Source organism: Carlito syrichta, unplaced genomic scaffold (genome assembly GCF_000164805.1).
Source record: "Carlito syrichta isolate Samal-C Ts95f unplaced genomic scaffold, Tarsius_syrichta-2.0.1 Scaffold306978, whole genome shotgun sequence".
Lineage (NCBI taxonomy): Eukaryota > Metazoa > Chordata > Mammalia > Primates > Tarsiidae > Carlito > Carlito syrichta.
This window is the reverse complement of record NW_007251074.1, coordinates 105551-122937: the sequence shown is the minus strand read 5'-3', so window position 1 is coordinate 122937 and position 17387 is coordinate 105551. Positions and strand designations below refer to the sequence as shown.

Below are 17387 nucleotides of genomic sequence, written 5' to 3'. Positions count from 1 at the left end.
AAGGATTGTGTGAGTCCAGCAGGTCAAGGTTCTGGTAGCCATGAGTGTGCCACCGCACTCCAGCCTGTATGAGACTACAACTTAAAAAAAAAACCTGGCCAGGCTCCGTGGCTCAGCCTGTAATCCCAGCGCTTTGGGGGGCCGAGGTGAGTGGATTGCCTAAGCCCGAGGGTTCGAGACCTGCCTAGGCAACTTGGTGAGACCTCATCTCTACAATAAATCAAAAAATCAGCCGGGCGTGGTAGCGCGCGCCTGTAGTTCCGGCTACTTGGAAGGCTGAGGCGGAAGGATCGTGGGAGCCCAGCAGGTAGAGGCTGCGGTGGCCGGGAGCGGCCACTGCACACCAGTCTGGGTGACAGAGTGAGATGCCAACTAAAAAAACAAACAAAAAAACAAAAAACAACTGGGCCTTCTTTTTTTTGTCATAGTCTCACTCTGTCGGCCAGGCTGGAGTGCAGTGACACACTTATGGCCATCCCATCATCGACCTGCTGGGTGCCAGTGATCCTTCCGCTTCAGCCTTCCAAGTAGACAGAACTACAGGTGAGTGCTGTCACACCCAGCTAATTTTTTATTTTTTATTGTAAAGACGAGGTCTCACCAAGTTACCCGGGCTGGTCTTGAATCCACGGGCTCAGGCAATCCACTTGCCTTGTCCTCCCAAAGTGCTGGGATTACACACTGAGCCACCGAGCCCAGCCTGCCTATCCTTTTATTTATGATTTTTCTGTGTCCTTTTGTTGCAACTGGATTATTTTCTATTGATCGGAAATCCATTTTGATGATCCATATATGATAGAAGCTTAACTTACTTTTTTCCTCAAGTTACATGACATAATCAAGAAAGAAGACTTTAACATAACTTGCTTGTTTATGTCCCAACAGCCAGCGATTTCTGTGGCTCCCCAAGATGTTCATCATCATCTTAGGCCTCGGCATCATCTCACTGATGATGTTCAGAGATGTGCCCCTTCAAGCAGACAACCTCAAGCCAGCGCTCCCATGGCCTGCCCCAGGTGGCCAGAAGCTAAAGCTCCTACCTGAGAAGCGACTCAGGACCCTCTTTACCTACGATGGACTCTGGTGAGCTAGTGATTTCTCTCTCCTGCCTCACTCGCCCACCTTCCTTGCATTTCCTGTGTGGTGCCACGTCCTATTTTGCCTCTGCCTCCCTAAACCTGTGCTGAGTGCACACATGATTGCCAATTGTGGGGACCAGGCAAAGGACTTGGTCTATAGGACACACGCTCTGTTCTGTACAGCACCCAGCAAAATCTCTTAAAACTTTGATGTGGCCGGGCTCAGTGGCTCAGCCTGTAATCCCAGAACTTTGGGAGGCCGAAGCAAGTGGATTGCCTGCGCCCGTGAGTTCGAGACCCACCTGGGCAACTTGGCGAGACCTCGTCTCTACAATAAATAAATAAATAAATAATTAGCCGGGTGTGGTAGTACATGCCCGTAGTTCCGGCTACTTGGAAGGCTGAGATGGAAGGATCGCCGGAGCCCAGCAGGTTGAGGCTGTGTTATAGCTAGATTGTGAGAAATGATGCCAATACGCAGAAAAGGTCAGATTGTGAGTCCTTATTGATGCCGGAGACTGAGAACGGACTAGTCCCAAATGGCTCTTGGCGGTGAACAGAGTGAGTAGTGGGTCTTTTAAAGGTAAACATTGCATAAGTTGTACAGTTTGATCAATATTTCTTGGCAAACCATATGATTAGTAAGGGGTAGTAAGGGGTACGGATGGTTACAGAATTTATGCAACTAGGGAGTTTCTAATCACCCAGTGGCACAGGAATGTGGGTGTGTAGTACGATTACGAGAAGGCTATATAAAGGGGTCATCTCTAGGCTAAGATAAAAGATCTGTTACAAAAATGGACTTACTTATGTCAAGCAAGCTATTTTAACAGGCTATTATAGGTTTTACAGATAGATATTTTAGCTGCAGTGGCTGGGAGTGTGCCACTGCACTCCAGTCTGGGTGACAGAGTAAGACTCCAACTCAAAAAACAAAAAAACTTTGGTGGGCCTGTTTGAGCAAAACTACAGGAAAGACGCTGCCTTTCTGTCTTTTGCTTTCCTTTCCTAGTGGGGTAAGATGCCAGTGACATTCATGTGGCTCTCAGGTTTAAACAGGTTAGGTGCAGGGGACAGTTGGGAGTGGGATCTTCGGTTTTCAGTCCCTTCCCCCCTTCCTCCCTCCCTGTGTCTCTTTGAGGTGCCACTGCCGGAGTCTCAACTGGACATCTCAAGGTTCCTTCTCACCATCCCTCCCACACACCCAATCCATGTTTACAGTCCTCTTGCTTGTTTCAGGCTGTTCCCGAAAAACCAGTGCAAATGTGACACCAACGAAAGGCAGAGAAGTTATAACTTTCAGGCCGCCTATGACCAGAGAGACCTCCCAGCGGTGAAAGCGAGGAGACAGGCTGAGTTTGAACACTTTCAGAGGAGGTAACACAGGCTGCGAGGGCTCTGGGGTCCTGAGGTGGCACAGAAACTCCTTTTAGGTCCTGAGAGCATGAATCCCAAGAGAAAAGGAAACAGCTCCCTTCTCTTCCACCAAGATCATAGACAGGTGTCTCATATGGCGACCGTGGAAACAAGAGATGGAGGAGTGGGTCTCAGGCTCTTTTTTTTCTTTTTTTTTTTTTGAGTTGGAGTCTCACTGTCACCCAGACTGGAGTGCAGTGGCCGCTCCCAGCCACCGCAGCTCGACCTGCTGGGCTCCAGCGATCCTTCCGCCTCAGCCTTCCAAGTAGCTGGAATTACAAGCGCGCACTACCACACCCGGCTAATTTTTTTTTTATTTATTGTAGAGATGAGGTCTCGCCTGCCCAGGCGGGTCTCGAACCCGCGGGCTCAGGCAATCCACTCACCTCAACCTCCCAAAGGTGCGGGATTACAGGCTGAGCCATCGAGCCCTTTTTAATGGCCAGCTTGTGTGATGGGCTTGTGTCAGTGGTTCCCCAAAGTTTTTCTGTTCCAGCACACCAGGGGGAACAGGCCACGCTACAACTTCTCTATAACAGCAAGTAGTGATTCTTCCAGGAGTGATGAGGCCTGGGGCTGGGACCGTATGGTTTGAGAGTCTTTCTAGAGAGTCTATCACTTCTCTCTCCCCATACCATGTCCTCCCAGATTGAAAATTATGACTTTGGCTGGGTGCGGACTTTGGGAGGCCAAGGTGAGAGGATTGCCTGAGCCCACAGGACCGAGACCAGACCGGGCAACTTGGTGAGACCTCATCTCTAAAATAAATCAAAAAATTAGCCGGGCTTGGTGGCACACGCCTGTAGTTCCAGTTACTTGGAAGGCTGAGGTGGAAGAATTGCCTGAGTCCAGCAGGTCGAAGCTGCAGTAACCATGAGTGTGCCACTGCGCTGCAGCCTGGGTGACTGAGTGACTCTGATTTAAAAAAAAAAAGAAAAGAAAATGACAGCTTTGTCTTCATTTCCAGAGCTTGTTGCTGTGTAGGGATTCCCAAATCCTAGCTAAGAGCCATGTGTCTTGACATTCCTATCTGATGGATGGCTCCTGAGGGTGGGCCCATATTTCTCCTATCAGTCCAAGGCCTCTGAGAGAGCAAAGCAGTCCTACAGTGGACTGGAAGGTTCATGTTACTGCTGTCTCCTTCCTCACACTGGTGCTTCCAGGGCTGAGATTCTGTCTCTTTCCTTAGATTAGGGATTCCTGGAAGGATGTCTTTAGCTAAAGAAATCACTTGGCAAATAACTTGGACTCTTTGGCACCCTGGAAAATTTACATAACTGATCCTAATCTCTGGGGTTTATACTAGAAATGCTTCATCATTGACATGCTTCCTTATCCCACAACACTGCATGTGGAGACCATGCCGTTCTCTGCCAAAGAGTACATGTCTCACGTGGAAGGAATGACTTGGGGACCCATACAGGATGACAATTAAGAGGATGTCTGTGCCTCTCAACTGTTCGTATCCTTGGAATTATGAGTGGAGCTCAATACTGGGAAGATCTCAGAACCATCTGAGTCTGATTGGTCAATCTGATCCTGTGTGTTATCTCCATAGCATTCTTCCATTAAAAAGTAGCATGAGACCCAGGCTCGGTGGCTCAGCCTGTAATCCCGCGCCTTGGGAGGCTGAGGTGAATGAATTGCCTGAGCCCATGGGTTCGAGACCCACCTGGGCAACTTGGTGAGACCTCATCTTTACAATAAATCAAAAAATTAGCCGGGCGTGGTAGCACGTGCCTGTAGTTCCAGCTACTCGGAAGGCTGAGGCGGAAGGATCACCGGAGTTCAGCAGGTCAAGGCTGCGGTGGCCGGGAGTGGCCACTACACTCCAGTCTGGGTAAAGAGTAAGACTCCAACTCAAAAAAAAAAAAAAAAAAAAAAGTAGCATGAGGTTGGGCATGGTGGCTCATGCCTATAATCCAGGCACTCTGGCAGGCAGAGGCAAGAGGTTTGCCTGAGCCTAGGCATTCAAAACCAACCTGGGCAACTTGGTGAGACCTCATCTGTACAGTAAATTAAAAAATCAGCTAGGCATAGTGGCGCAGGCCTGTGGTTCTAACTACTTGGAAAGCTGAGATGGAAGGACCACCTGAGCCCAGCAGGTTGAGGCTGCGGTGGCTGTGAACCTGCCACTGCACTTCAGCCTAGATGACAGACTGAGACTTCTACTGAAAAAAGAAAAGATATCGTGTTTTAAAATATCATGACAACAACCACTCCCATGTAGTTTCTTATGATCGTTTTTTAGTTCAGTGCTAGGAAAAGTTTTACTTCCCTTTGGGAACTGGTCTGCTTTTTCCTTTTAATAAGTGCTACATAGGCTGGGCTCGGTAGCTCAGCCTGTAATCCCAGCAATTTGGGAGGCTGAGGCAAGTGGATTGCCTCAGTCTGCGGGTTTGAGACCAGGCTGGGCAACTTGGTGAGACCTCATCTCTACAATAAATAAATAAATAGTTAGCTGGGTGCAGTAGCACTGGCCTGTAGTTCTGGCTACTTGGAAGACTGAGGTAGAAGGACCGCTGGAGCCCAGCAGGTCAGCGCTGGGGTGGGTGGCCGTGAGTGTGCCACTGCACTCCAGCCTGGGTGACAGAATGAGACTCCAACTCAAAATAAAAAAAAGACCGTCTACTGATCACCAATGCCTTTTCACCCTGGTTACTAGAAATTTCAGATGTGACTTTGGTGTTTACTGCTGCAGCCAAGTTGGCTTCCATAGTCTGATAACTTTGTTTCTCCTTTTTCGCTGGTCGGGATTTCTTAAATTTTTTTTTTTTGTTTTGAGTTGGAGTCTCACTCAGTCGCCCAAACTGGAGTGCAGTGGCTGTTTCCGGCCACTGCAGCCTCGACCTGCTGGGCTCTGGCGATCCTTCCACCTCAGCCTTCCAAGTAGCTAGAACTACAGGCGCGTGCTACCACGCCCAGCTCATTTTGATTTATTGTAGAGATGAGGTCTCGCCAAGTTGCCCAGGTGGGTCTCGAGCCTACGGACTCAGGCAATCCACTCACCTCAGCCTCCCAAGGCGCGGGATTACAGGCTGAGCCACCAAGCCCATCTTAAATTTTTAAAATAAATTATTGCTGGGTGTGGTGGTTCACATCTGTAATCCCAACACTTTGGGAAGCAGAGGTTAGAGGATTGCCTTAGCCCACGGATTTGAGACCAGCCTGGGCAACCTGGTAAGACTTCATCTCTACAATAAACCAAAAAATTAGCCAGGCATGGTGGCATGAACCTGTAGTTACAGCTACTCGGAAGACTGAAGTGGAAAGATTGCCTGACCTAGCAGGTCAAGGCTAAAGTGGCCGTGAGAGTGCCACTGCATTCCAACCTGGGCAACGGAGTGAGACTCTGACTCAAATAAATAAATACATACATAACATTACTTATTATAATAAAGTTATTTATTATTTTTATAATAAATTTATTATAATAAACTTGGTTATTTATTTATTCATTTATTTTAGAGGTAGGGTCTTGCTCTGTCACCCAGGCAGGAGTACAGTGGTGTGATCTTGGCTCACTACAACCTCCACTTCCTGAGCTCAAGCAGTTCTCCTACCTCAGCCTCCTAAAGAGCTAGGACTACAGGATAAAATACCTGGTAATTTATTTATTTACTTATTTGTATAGACAAGGTCTTTTGCTATGTTCCCCATATTTACTTATTTGTATAGACAAGGTCTTTTGCTATTTTCACCATGCTAATCTCAAACTCCTGGACCCAAGTGATCCTCCCACCTTAGCCTTCCAAAGTGCTAGAATTACAGGCAGGAGCCACTGCATGGCCTAGATCAACATTATTATTATTGCTATCGTTATTTTTTAATTATTATTTTCTTAAGTGGGAGTCTCACTCTGTTGCTCAGGCTGGAGTGCAGTGGCATGCTCATGGCCACCGAAGCCTCGACCTGCTGGGCTCAGGCGGTCTTTCCGCCTCAGCTTTCCAAGTAGCTGGAACTACAGGCACGTGCTACCTCGCCTGGCTAATTTTTTATTTTTTATTGTAGAGAAGAAGTCTCGTCAAGTTTCCTGGGCTGGTCTCGAACCCGCAGGTTCATACAATCCTCTTGCCTCGGCCTCCCAAAGTGCTGGGATTACAGGCTGAGCCACCGAGCCTGGCCTAATTTTTTTGATGTGTTGTAGAGACAAGGTCTCGCCAAGTTGCCCAGGCTGGTCTCAAACCCCTAGACTCAGGGAATCCTCTCACCTCCGCCTCCCAAAGTGCTAGGATTACAGGCATGAGCCAACACGCCTGGCTCTTATTATTTTTTTTAAATTATGTTCTGCAGTAAACTGTCTCAGTGTACCTTCGAGGAATCTGGGGGAAGAGGTGGAGATAGAGGTGGTGGAGAGAGAATGAAGAGGAGACCCCTACTTTCGTCATCTCCACACTGGCAGGGCAAGGCTCTGCACAGGTACCTCTCTGAGAACTAACCAGGGACAGCGTCAGGGCAGCTGCTGTTTCTGTTCTCCTGCAGAGAAGGACTGCCCCGCCCGCCGCCTCTGCTGGCCCAGCCCAACCTCCCCTTTGGGTACCCAGTCCACGGAGTAGAGGTGATGCCCCTGCACACAGTCCGCATTCCAGGTAAGTACCTCCGGGTCCTGAGAGCACCCAGGCAACTTTCTCACTCTTCTTGGGCAAAAGGAGGGAACAGGCATTCATTAGGTACCTGCTGTGTACTCAGCACAATGCCAGAAGCTTGATGTGACTTCATTTCACGCTAGCCTCATTGCTTCCACAACCGAGAATCCCACTTTGTGGTTGTGACCTCCCTCAGGCTCCAAGACAACATAGAAGGGGACAGAAATCTGCGAGCCTCAGGGAATCTTAAGACATCATAGGCTCATACCTCTAGTATCAGGGGAGCAAGCAGAGTGGGAGCCCATCTCCAGGGAGGGCGTTTTGCTTTGTTTGTTTGCTTGCTTTTTAGGGCTTTGGAGGGGCTCTTCCTCTGTTGCTCAGGCTGGAGTGCAGGAACATGATTATAGCTCACTGCAGCCTTGAACTCCTGGGCTCAAGTGATCCTCCCGCCTCAGCTTCCCAAATAACTGGGACTACTGGTGCACACCACCATGCCTGACTAATTTTCTAATGTTTTGTAGAGACAGAGTCTTGTTATGTTGCCCAGGCTAGTCTTGAACTCCTGGCCTCTAGAGATCCTCCCAAAGTGTTGGAATTAGGGGCATGAGTCACCATACCCACCTAGGGAGTGCATTTTTTTTTAGATGAAGTCTTACTCTGATGCCCAGGTTGGAGTGCAGTGGCACACTGACAGCCACCACAACCTCGACTTACAGGGCTCAGGTGACCCTTCTGCCTCAGCCATCCAAGTAGTTGGAACCACAGGCTCGCGCCACCACGCCCGGCTGATTTTTTTGATTTATTGTAGAGATGCGGTCTTGTCATGTTGCTCAGGCTGGTCTCGAACCCCTGAACTCGGGCAATCCTCTCACCTCTGCCTCCCCAAGTGCTGAGATTACAGGTGTGAACTACTGGGCCTGGCTGGGAGTGCATTATGTTGGTGACAACTGCCCTCCATGATGGATTTTGACACACCCCTCTAGCTCAACACTACATTCCTTATCAGAGCAAAGTGGAATATTGTCAGGACAGGCCAGAGGCATGAGCCTACAGATGCAAATGTCTCTCCCCAGGGCAGAGACATTGGACTCCTGGGAAGTCCAGGGGAATCTTCTTCTGCTTCTGGGCTTTGGGCATCTTGAGACAGACAGCCCCCACCAAGGGCTCCAGAAAAGACCGCCTGGTAGGGTGTGGGTGGTGACAGCTGGGATCCAGCATGTCTCATGAGTCAAGCTGCGCTCTGCTTGGCCCAGCACCATGAACAAGATAGATAGCCACATTATGCAAGCCCACAGCTCAGACAGGTGAGGTGAGAAGGAGTGCCCAAGGCAGGCAGACAGTGGGGTGTCAGCAGAGAGCACACATCATGTAGAAGGAAATGCAGGGTCCCCAACAGGACAAGGCGAAGGGGGCACGCCAGCTCACCTCTTCCTCTCTCTGCATCCTTTTAAGCTGATTTCACATTTACAACCACCCCATGAAATAAACACTATTTTGCTGATTTCATAGATGGTTAGAGTTTAGTAAGTTATCAAAAGCCTCAGAGAGAGAATGTGTTTGAATGAGAATTTGAATTAGTCATCAGAAGAACAGAGAGGGATTCTAAAGTGAATACATTTTGTGTTTTTAAATAGTCATTTTATTTTATTTGTTTATTTTTGAGTTGGAGTCTCACTCCGACATCCAGGATAGAGTGCAGTGGCATGCTCACAGCTACCTCAGCGCCGACCTGCTGGGCTCCAGCGATCCTTCCACCTCAGCCTTCCAAGTAGCCGGAACTACAGGTTCACACCACCACACCTGGCTGGCTGATTTTTTGATTTATTATAGAGACGAGGGCTTGTCAAAGTTGTCCAGGCTGGTCTCAAACCTGCAGGCTCAGGCAGTCCACTCACCTGGCCTCCCAAAGTGCAGGGATTTCAGGTTGAGCCACCAGGCCCGACCTGAATAGCCATTTAAAAAATGATATTTCAGCCGGGCGCTGTGGCTCCTGCCTGTAATCCCAACACTTTGGGAGGCAGGGACAAGAAGTTTGCCTGAGCTCAGGGATTCGAGACTATCCCGAGCAATGTGATGAGACCTCATCTCAACAATAAATCAAAAAATTAACTAGACGTGGTGGTGCATGCCTGTAGTTCCAGCTACTTGGAAGGTTGAGGCAGAAGGATCCCCTGAGCCCAGCAGGTTGAGACTGCGATGGCCATGAGCATTGCCACTGCCTGGGTGACAGAGTGAGACTCCAACTGAAAAAAAAAAAAAGTATTTCATTTCAGATGATTCTTTTTTTATTGTGATAAAATATATGTAATACGACCGGGCTTGGTGGCTCAGCCTGTAGTACCAGCTCTTTGGGATTGCCTGAGCCTGTGGGTTCGAAACCAACCTGGGCAACCTGGCAAGACGTCGTCTCTACAATAAAATAAAAAATAGGCTGGGCTCGGTGGCACACGCCTTTAATCCTAGCACTTTGGGAGGCTGAGGCAAGTGGATTGCCTGAGTCCACGGGTTTGAGACCCACCCAGGCAACTTGGCGAGACCTCATCTCTACAATAAATCAAAAATTAGTCAGGCGTGTTGGTAGTGTGCGCCTGTAGTTCCAGCTACTTGGAAGGCTGAGGTGGAGGGATCACCGGAGCTCAGCAGGTTGATGCTGGGGTGGCCATGAGCATGCAAGCCACTGCACTCCAGTCTGGGTGAAAGAATGAGATTCTGACTCAAAAAATATATATATATATATATATATAAAATATAAAATGTACCATCGTAATCATTTTTTTTTCTTTGAGTTGGAGTTTCACTCTGTCTCCTGGGCTGGAGGGCACACTTAGGACCACTGCAGCCTCAACCCCACTGGGCTTAGGCGATCCTTCCACCTCAACCTTCCAAGTAGCTGTAACTACAGGTGCCACCATGCTCAGGTAATTTTTTGATGTATTGTAGAGAAGAGGTCTTGTCAAGTTGCCCAGGTTAGTCTCGAACCCCTGGGCTCAGGCAATCCTCTCACTTCCATCTCCCAAAGTACTGGGATTACAGGCGTGAGCCACCATGCCCAGTTTTAACCATTTTTAAGTGTACAGTTCAGTGATATTAAGTATATTCAGGCCGGGCACAATGGCTCACACCTGTAATCCCAGCACTTTAGAAGGCAGAGGCAGGAGGATTGCTTGAGCCCAAGAGTTCGAGACTAGCCTGGGCAACATGGCAAGACCACGTCTCTACAAAAAATTTAAAAAATTAGCCGGGTATGGTGGCACAAGCCTCCCAGTTACTTGGGAGGCTGAGGCAGAAGGATCACCTGAGCCCAAGAGGTTGAGGCTGTGGTGAGACAGGATGGTGTCACTACATTCTAGCCTGGACAACAGAATAATAGAATGAGACGCAGACTCAAAAAAAAAGAAAAAAATCACTGGGGTTTCAGAAAGACTGTGAGCACCATCTAATAGAGCACTGGGGAGACAGCGTGTGTCAGCAAACACACTGGGTAGGAGGTGACATTTTGACACTAGAAGGAACTCTCCCAGGATGCCAGGAGTCAACAAGGTAGGTGAGAGCAAGCCAGTCCTGGCGTCTTCTCACATGGCGGGTTTTGTCTTTCTGTGTCTGCTAGGTCTTCAGTTTGATGGACCAAACGCCTCTGTCTATGAGGTAAGCCCCTTTTCCAACCCCTGTTTGCACTTGGCATTCTGGCCTCATTCCCCCAGCTGGGGCTGGTCTCAGCCTTGAAAGAGCCCTCACCAGCTGGACTTTGTGGCTCAGCATGTAATCCCAGCATTTTGGGAGGCTGACGCGAGTGAATTGCCTGAGCCCGCGGGTTCAAGATCCGTCTGGGCAACTTGGCGAGACCTCGTCTCTACAATAAATCAAAAACTAGCCGGGCTCGGTGGCTCAGCCTGTAATCCAGCGCCTTTGGGAGGCTGAGGTGAGTGGAGTGCCTGAGCCCGCGGGTTCAAGACCCGCCTGGGCAGCAAGACCTCATCTCTACAATAAATAAAAAAAAAAAACCAGCGGGCATGGTAGTGCATGCCTGTAATTTGGGCTACCTGGAAGGCTGAGGCGGGAGGATCACCGGAGCCTGGCAGGTTGAGGCTGCAGTGGCCAGGAGCGGCCACTGCACTCCAGTCTGGGCGACAGAGTGAGACTCCAATTCAAAAAATAAAGAAATAAATAAAAGAAAAATAAGAGCCTAGCCGGATGAGGTGGCACGTGTCTATAGTTCCAGCTACTTGAAGGCTGAGGTGGAAGGATCACCTAAGCCCAGCAGGTCGAAGCTGTGGTGGATGTGAGCATGCCACTGCCCTCCAGCCTGGGTGACAGAGTGAGACTCCGACTTAAGAAAAAGAAAAGAAAAAAAAAAGAAAGAGCCCCCACCCAGCTTCAGTATCACACATGAGGTCAGGGGAGGAGTGGCGGGCAGGAAGGGTAGGTAGAAGGCAGAATTTATCCAGCCATGGGAGTGACTTAAGTTCCAGGGAGGACTTCCCAGGCCACACCAAAGAACCCACTCCCCGGAATGCTGTTGCTTCTGCTGGGAGGGAAGAGGCCATACCACCCCTTGCCCCTACACTGTGTGGCCTCTGTCAGGGTGAGGACAGAGGGTGCCTGTGCCCTGCCTTCCTCTTCCCGTGTCACAGAGCTCCAACTCAAGGTCTTCTGAGGGTATATCTGGTCAGTGGGAAGCAAATCACACCCAGAATCCAAACTAAGTGGAGTCTGGAGGCTAGCATGGTGGCTCACACATGGAATCCTAGCACTTTAGGAGGCTGAGGTGGGAGGATTGTTTGATGCCAGGAGTTCAAGACGAGCCTGGGCAACATAGTGAGACCCTATCTCTATTTCTTTTCTTTTCTTTTTTTTTTTTTTGAGTTGGAGTCTCACTCTATCACCCAAACTGGACCTCAACCTACTGGGCTCTGGCAATCCTTCCACCTCAGCCTTCTAAGTAGCTGGAACTACAGGCACGCGCTACCACGCCCGGCTAATTTTGGATTTTGTTGTAGAGATGAGATCTCACCAAGTTGCCCAGGCGGGTCTCAAACCCGTGGGCTCAGGCAATCCACTCACCTCAGCCTCCCAAAGGCACGGGATTACGGGTTGAGCCACCAAGCCCGTCTTCTATTTTAATGCATAAAATAAATTTTTTTTTTGCTGGGTACAGTGGCTCATGCCTATAATCCCAGCACTTTGGGAGGCTGAAGTGAGAGGATTGCCTGAGCCCACGGGTTTGAAACCAGCCTGGGAAAATTGAAGGATCACCTGAGCCCAGCATGTCGAGGCTGCGGTGGCCATGAGCGTGCTAGTGTACTCCAGCCTGGGCAACAGAGTGAGACTCGAACTAAAAAAAAAATTTTTTTTAAAAAAAGGAGTTTAGGTAGTACGACTAATTTTCCACCTCTGCATGCGAGTCGGAGGTTGGCATGGGTAACCAGTGAGGAGATCAGCTGGGCTATTCTGCCCTCCAGAGGCCTTTCCTTGTTCCCAAATGAGGCCACCATGCATCCCGTCATTTTCTTGTTTTTCTATGTTGCCTTCTTCCTAGCCCTTCTCTGGACCTGAATTATCTTACACATGTAATTACATGCCTATTATCTCTCTTCCCACTGGAATGTAAACTTCTTGAAGGCAGGGAGCCTGTCTTACTCACTGTTGTTTTCCCAGTACCTGCAACTTGGTTCTCAGAAAATATCTGTTGACTGACTTGTATTTTCAGGGGAGTGACATCCCCCAGTTTACTTTTCATTAAAACAACTTACTGTCACAGAAGACAAGAGAGTAGCCATGATCCGGCACGATGGCTCACGCCTATAGTCCCAGTATTTTGGGAGACTGAAGCAGCAGGATTGCTTGAGCTCAGGAGTTTAAGAACAGCCTGGAGCTGGGCTTGGTGGCTCAGCCTGTCATCCCGCACCTTTGGGAGGCTGAGGTGAGTGGATTGCCTGAGCCTGCAGGTTCGAGACCCGCCTGGGCAGGCGAGACCTCATCTCTACAATAAATAAAAAAATCAGCCGGGCATGGGGGCGCACGCCTGTAATTCCGGCTACTCGGAAGGCTGAGGCGGAAGGATCGCCAGAGCCCAGCAGGCGAGGCTGCGGTGGCCGGGAGCAGCCACTGCACTCCAGTCTGGGCGACCAAGTGAGACTCCAACTCCAAAAAAAAAAAAAAAAGACCAGCCTGGGCAACATAGTGAGACCTTGTCTCTACAAAAAAAATCAAAAAATTTACCACACCTGTAGCAAAGGTGGTGGTGAACACCTGTAGACCCAGCTACTTGGGAGGCTGAGACAGCAGGATTGCCTGAGCCCAAGAGGTCAAGGCTGTGGTGAGCCAGGATCACGCCACTGCACTCCAGCCTGGACAACAGAGTAAGACCCTGACTCAAAAAAAAAAAAAAAAGGCAGGGCATGGTCGCTCACACCAGTAATCCCAGTACTTTGGGAGGTGAGAGCAAAAGGATTGCCTGAGTCTAAGAGTTCAAGACTGGCTGGGCAAGCTGGCAAAACCTCGTCTTTACAATAAATTAAAAAAGAAAAAAAGGAAGAATAAAAAAGAGAAAGGAGCCATGGGGGCAGCAGTGGCAATGGATCATGTCTATCCGCGTCTTGAAGGCGGAGCTGACAGGACATGCTGCCTTGGCTGTATGAGTGCAGAAAAGGGCAGAGTAAAGAGGACTCCCCTCTGGGATTCGAACAGCTGAGTGGATAGAGGTGCCATCCATAAGACAGGGAGCATGGGGGGGGTGGGGGGGGCTAAGGCCGGGAGGAAAGCGGTTTGTGGATCATCCCAATGCTTGTCCCTCCGTGCGTGCTCTGCCCCCTGCTGGCCATCCTGGGTGAGTGCCTTTCCGGAGGACACATTTTCCAGCCCCTGCCCTTGGCATCTTTCTACCATGTCACCCACCCTAGATCAGCCTGACAACTTCTCTTGGGACGCTGAACACCCTCGCTGACATCCCAGACAGCATGGTGCAGGGCAAAGGTCAGAAGCGGCTGACCATTTCGACCAGCAACCGGCAGCTGTTGAACTTCGTCCTCCAGCATGTGACGTACACCAGCACGGGGTATCAACACAACAGGATGGACACTGGTGAGATGCGTGCTTGGGGTGCAAAATACCTAGGGAACCTGAAAGTGTCCCTGGGCCCTTTCAAAGTCTTTCTCCTCCTGGAAGTCTGCCAGCTTTTAAGACTCTTCCCTTAGCCAGGTGCAGTGGCTCATGCCCATAATCCCAGCACTTTGGGAGGCTGAGATGAGAGGATTGCCTGAGCCCACGGGTTCGAGACCAGCCTGGGCAACTTGGCAAGCCCTCATTTCTACAATAACTATTTTTAAAAAATTAACTGGGCATGGTGGCGTGTGCCTGTAGTTCCAGCTACTTGGAAGGTTGAGGCGGAAGGATCGTCTGAGCCCAGCAGGTCGAGGCTGTGTTGGTCATGAGCGTGCCACTGCACTCCATCCTGGGTCACAGAGCAAGACTCTGACTCAAAAAAAGGAAAAAAGACTCTTCCCTTGTTCCTGTCTCTAACTCCAGACACTTTTTTTTTTTTTTTTGAGTTGGTGTCTCACTCCTTCGCCCAGACTGGAGTGCAGCGGCCGCTCCCGGCCACCGCAGCCTCGACCTGCTGGGCTCCGGCGATCCTTCCGCCTCAGCCTTCCGCCTCAGCCTTCCGAGTAGCCGGAACTACAGGCGCGTACTACCACGCCGGGCTGATTTTTTGATTTATTGTAGAGATGAGGTCTCGCTGCCCAGGCAGATCTCGAACCCGTGGGCTCAGGCAATCCACTCACCTCAGCCTCCCAAAGGCGCGGGATTACAGGCTGAGCCACCAAGCCCGGCTGACTCCAGACACTTAACGTCCCAATTACTGTACGCCATTGACCTCATAGAGTGACTCAAGGAGAGGACCGGTCATTCATGCTGTGCACAGCTGCTTCAGAGGAGGGAGCCACTCTGTGCAGCAGTATCTCATTCTATTAAGAATGAAGGATGTAGGGGAACCCTCAGTACCAAGGACGGGCCAGGTGCAGTGGCTCATGCCTGTAATACCAGCACTTTGGGAGGCCAAGGCAGGAGGATTGCTTGAGTTCAGGAGTTCGAGACCAGCCTGGGCAAAGCGAGACCTCATTTCTATAAAAAAATCAAAAAATTAGCCAGGCATGGTGCCATGTGCCTGTAGTCCCAGCTACTCAAGAGGCTGAAGCAGAAGGATCGCCTGAGTCCCGGAGGTCGAGGCTGCGTTGAGTCGTGATTGTGCCACTGGCCTCCAGTCTGGGTGACAGAGTGAGACTCTAATTTAAAAAAAAAAAAGTCAAGAGTTCAAGTCTAAGGGCAGTGGCTTTGTCTCCTTCTTAGCACTACCTCCACCTCAGAAATTTTCAGAGAACAGTTCCCACCACCCTCAGCCAGCCTGTTTCTTTCTGGATAAATTAAAAGCTCCTTTTCCTCTTTTGACTAGTACACAGGATGTATTCTCAGGGAACCAACCAAAAGAAAAAAATGAAACATGGAGCAAATTCCTCATGACCACTAACTAGAGAGGGAGTTCCTCCTACCTTCACATGTTCAGACTTTTTCCTTCACAAAATGACCCGGTGAGGTCGAAGAGGGTGGGTGTTATGACCCTGGGTTTGTAGACAGAGAGGAAGATTCAAAGTGTGAATGGTGAAGTCAGACTTCACCCAGACCCTCTGGTACTGAGCCCACTCTGCCCTGCCACATTCTCACAGGCAGGCAGGCAGCAGGTGGCCCAGGGCCACAGCAAATCAGGGGTTCAAATGCTGTAGACTCTGGGTGGTCCTTAATCTTGTCCCAGGCAGGACTCTCCCTGCCAGCCTTTACTCTCCTGTCACGTTGGCTTTGTCCTGACACCATGCTTTCACGGCCATGACCTCATTTCTCTTTCCAGTGAGTCTGGAGTTCAAGTCTTCAGTGGCCAAGTTTCCAGTGATCATCCGCTATCCTGTCATACCCAAGTTATATGACCCTGGACCAGGTAAGGGCTTTGTTCTTGGGCTCCATGTTGCATTGTGGAGCTGTTGGTGAAATCCAGAAGGGATCACCTCTGAGATGAGGGAAAATTGATGAAAATGACAGTTCTGGGCCAGGCAAGGAAGCTCATGCCTGTACTTAGGGAGGCAGAGGTGGGAGGACCATTTAGGCCCAGGAGTTCAAGACCAACCTAGACAACATGATGAGACCTCGTCTCTACAAAACAAAATTTAAAAATTAGCTGGGTGTGGTGGCGTATGCCTGTAGTCCCAGCTACTTGGGAAGCTGAGGTCGAAGGATCATCTGAGCCCAGGAGGTTAAACAGTGGAGAGCCGTGATTGTGTCACCACACTCCAGTCTGGGTGATAGAATGAGACCCTGACTTAAAAAATAAGTTAATAAGGCTGGGCATGGTGGCTCACATCTATAATCCCAGCACTTTGGGAGGCTGAGGCGAGAGAATTGCCTGAGACTAGGGGTTCAAGACCAGGCCTTGGTGAGGCCTCGTCTCTAAAATAAATTAAAAAATTAGTCGGGTATGGTGGCACACACAGCTACTTGGAAGACTGAGGCAGAAGGATCACCTGAGCCCAGCAGGTCGAGGCTGCAATGGCCGTGAGCATATCACTGCACTCCAGCCTGGGCGACAGAGTAAGGTTCCAACTCATAAAAAAATAAAAAAAGTAAATACAAATAAAATGTTGATAGAGGCTGGGTGTGGTGGCATCTCCATTTTAAACAACAAATAAATGAAAATAGACAGTAGGAAAATGGTATCATACAACCAACAAACCAGGAAATTCAACAAAATTGGGTATGTTGTAAATGTCTTTATTTTGTAATTCAGGTAACAAACTCTTCTTATTTTTTATTTTATTTTATTTTGAGTCGGAATCTCACTCTGTTGCCCAGGCTGGAGTGCAGTGGCACATTCACAGCCACCACAGCCTCGACCTGCTGGGCTCAGGTGATCCCTCTGTCTCAGCCTTCCAAGTAGCTGGAACTACAGGCATGCGTCCGGCTTATATTTTTTATTTACTGTAGAGATGAGGTCTCGCCAAGTTGCCCAGGCTGGTCTTGAACCCTTGGGCTTAGTCAGTCCTCTCGCCTCGTCCTCCCAAAGTGCTGTAATTACAGGCCTGAGCCACTGCACCTGACCTGCAAACTCTTTTTAAACTCCTATGTTCAAGAGGCATAAGTCCTACGAACACTGACAGGTTATGGCATAAAGAAAGGCAAGTCAGCCGGGCTCGGTGGCTCAGCCTGTAATCCCGCACTTTGGGAGGCTGAGGTGAGTGGATTGCCAGAGCCCGCGGGTTCGAGA

At 49.6% G+C, this 17387-nt stretch overlaps 1 protein-coding gene across 1 annotated transcript in view; it reads left to right on the top strand.

Moving 5' to 3' along the window:
* The first annotated feature begins 895 nt into the window (after positions 1 to 895).
* The window catches only part of B4GALNT2 (beta-1,4-N-acetyl-galactosaminyltransferase 2), a 21930-nt gene continuing 5438 nt past the window's right edge, over positions 896 to 17387 (top strand). Inside the window, exons 1-7 of the mRNA XM_021715309.1 lie at positions 896 to 1083; positions 2319 to 2456; positions 6978 to 7084; positions 10689 to 10726; positions 13981 to 14161; positions 15981 to 16067; positions 17295 to 17316. Of these exons, the coding sequence (XP_021570984.1) occupies positions 911 to 1083; positions 2319 to 2456; positions 6978 to 7084; positions 10689 to 10726; positions 13981 to 14161; positions 15981 to 16067; positions 17295 to 17316 (746 nt within the window). The 5' untranslated portion in view covers positions 896 to 910. The remainder of the gene's footprint in view (positions 1084 to 2318; positions 2457 to 6977; positions 7085 to 10688; positions 10727 to 13980; positions 14162 to 15980; positions 16068 to 17294; positions 17317 to 17387) is intronic.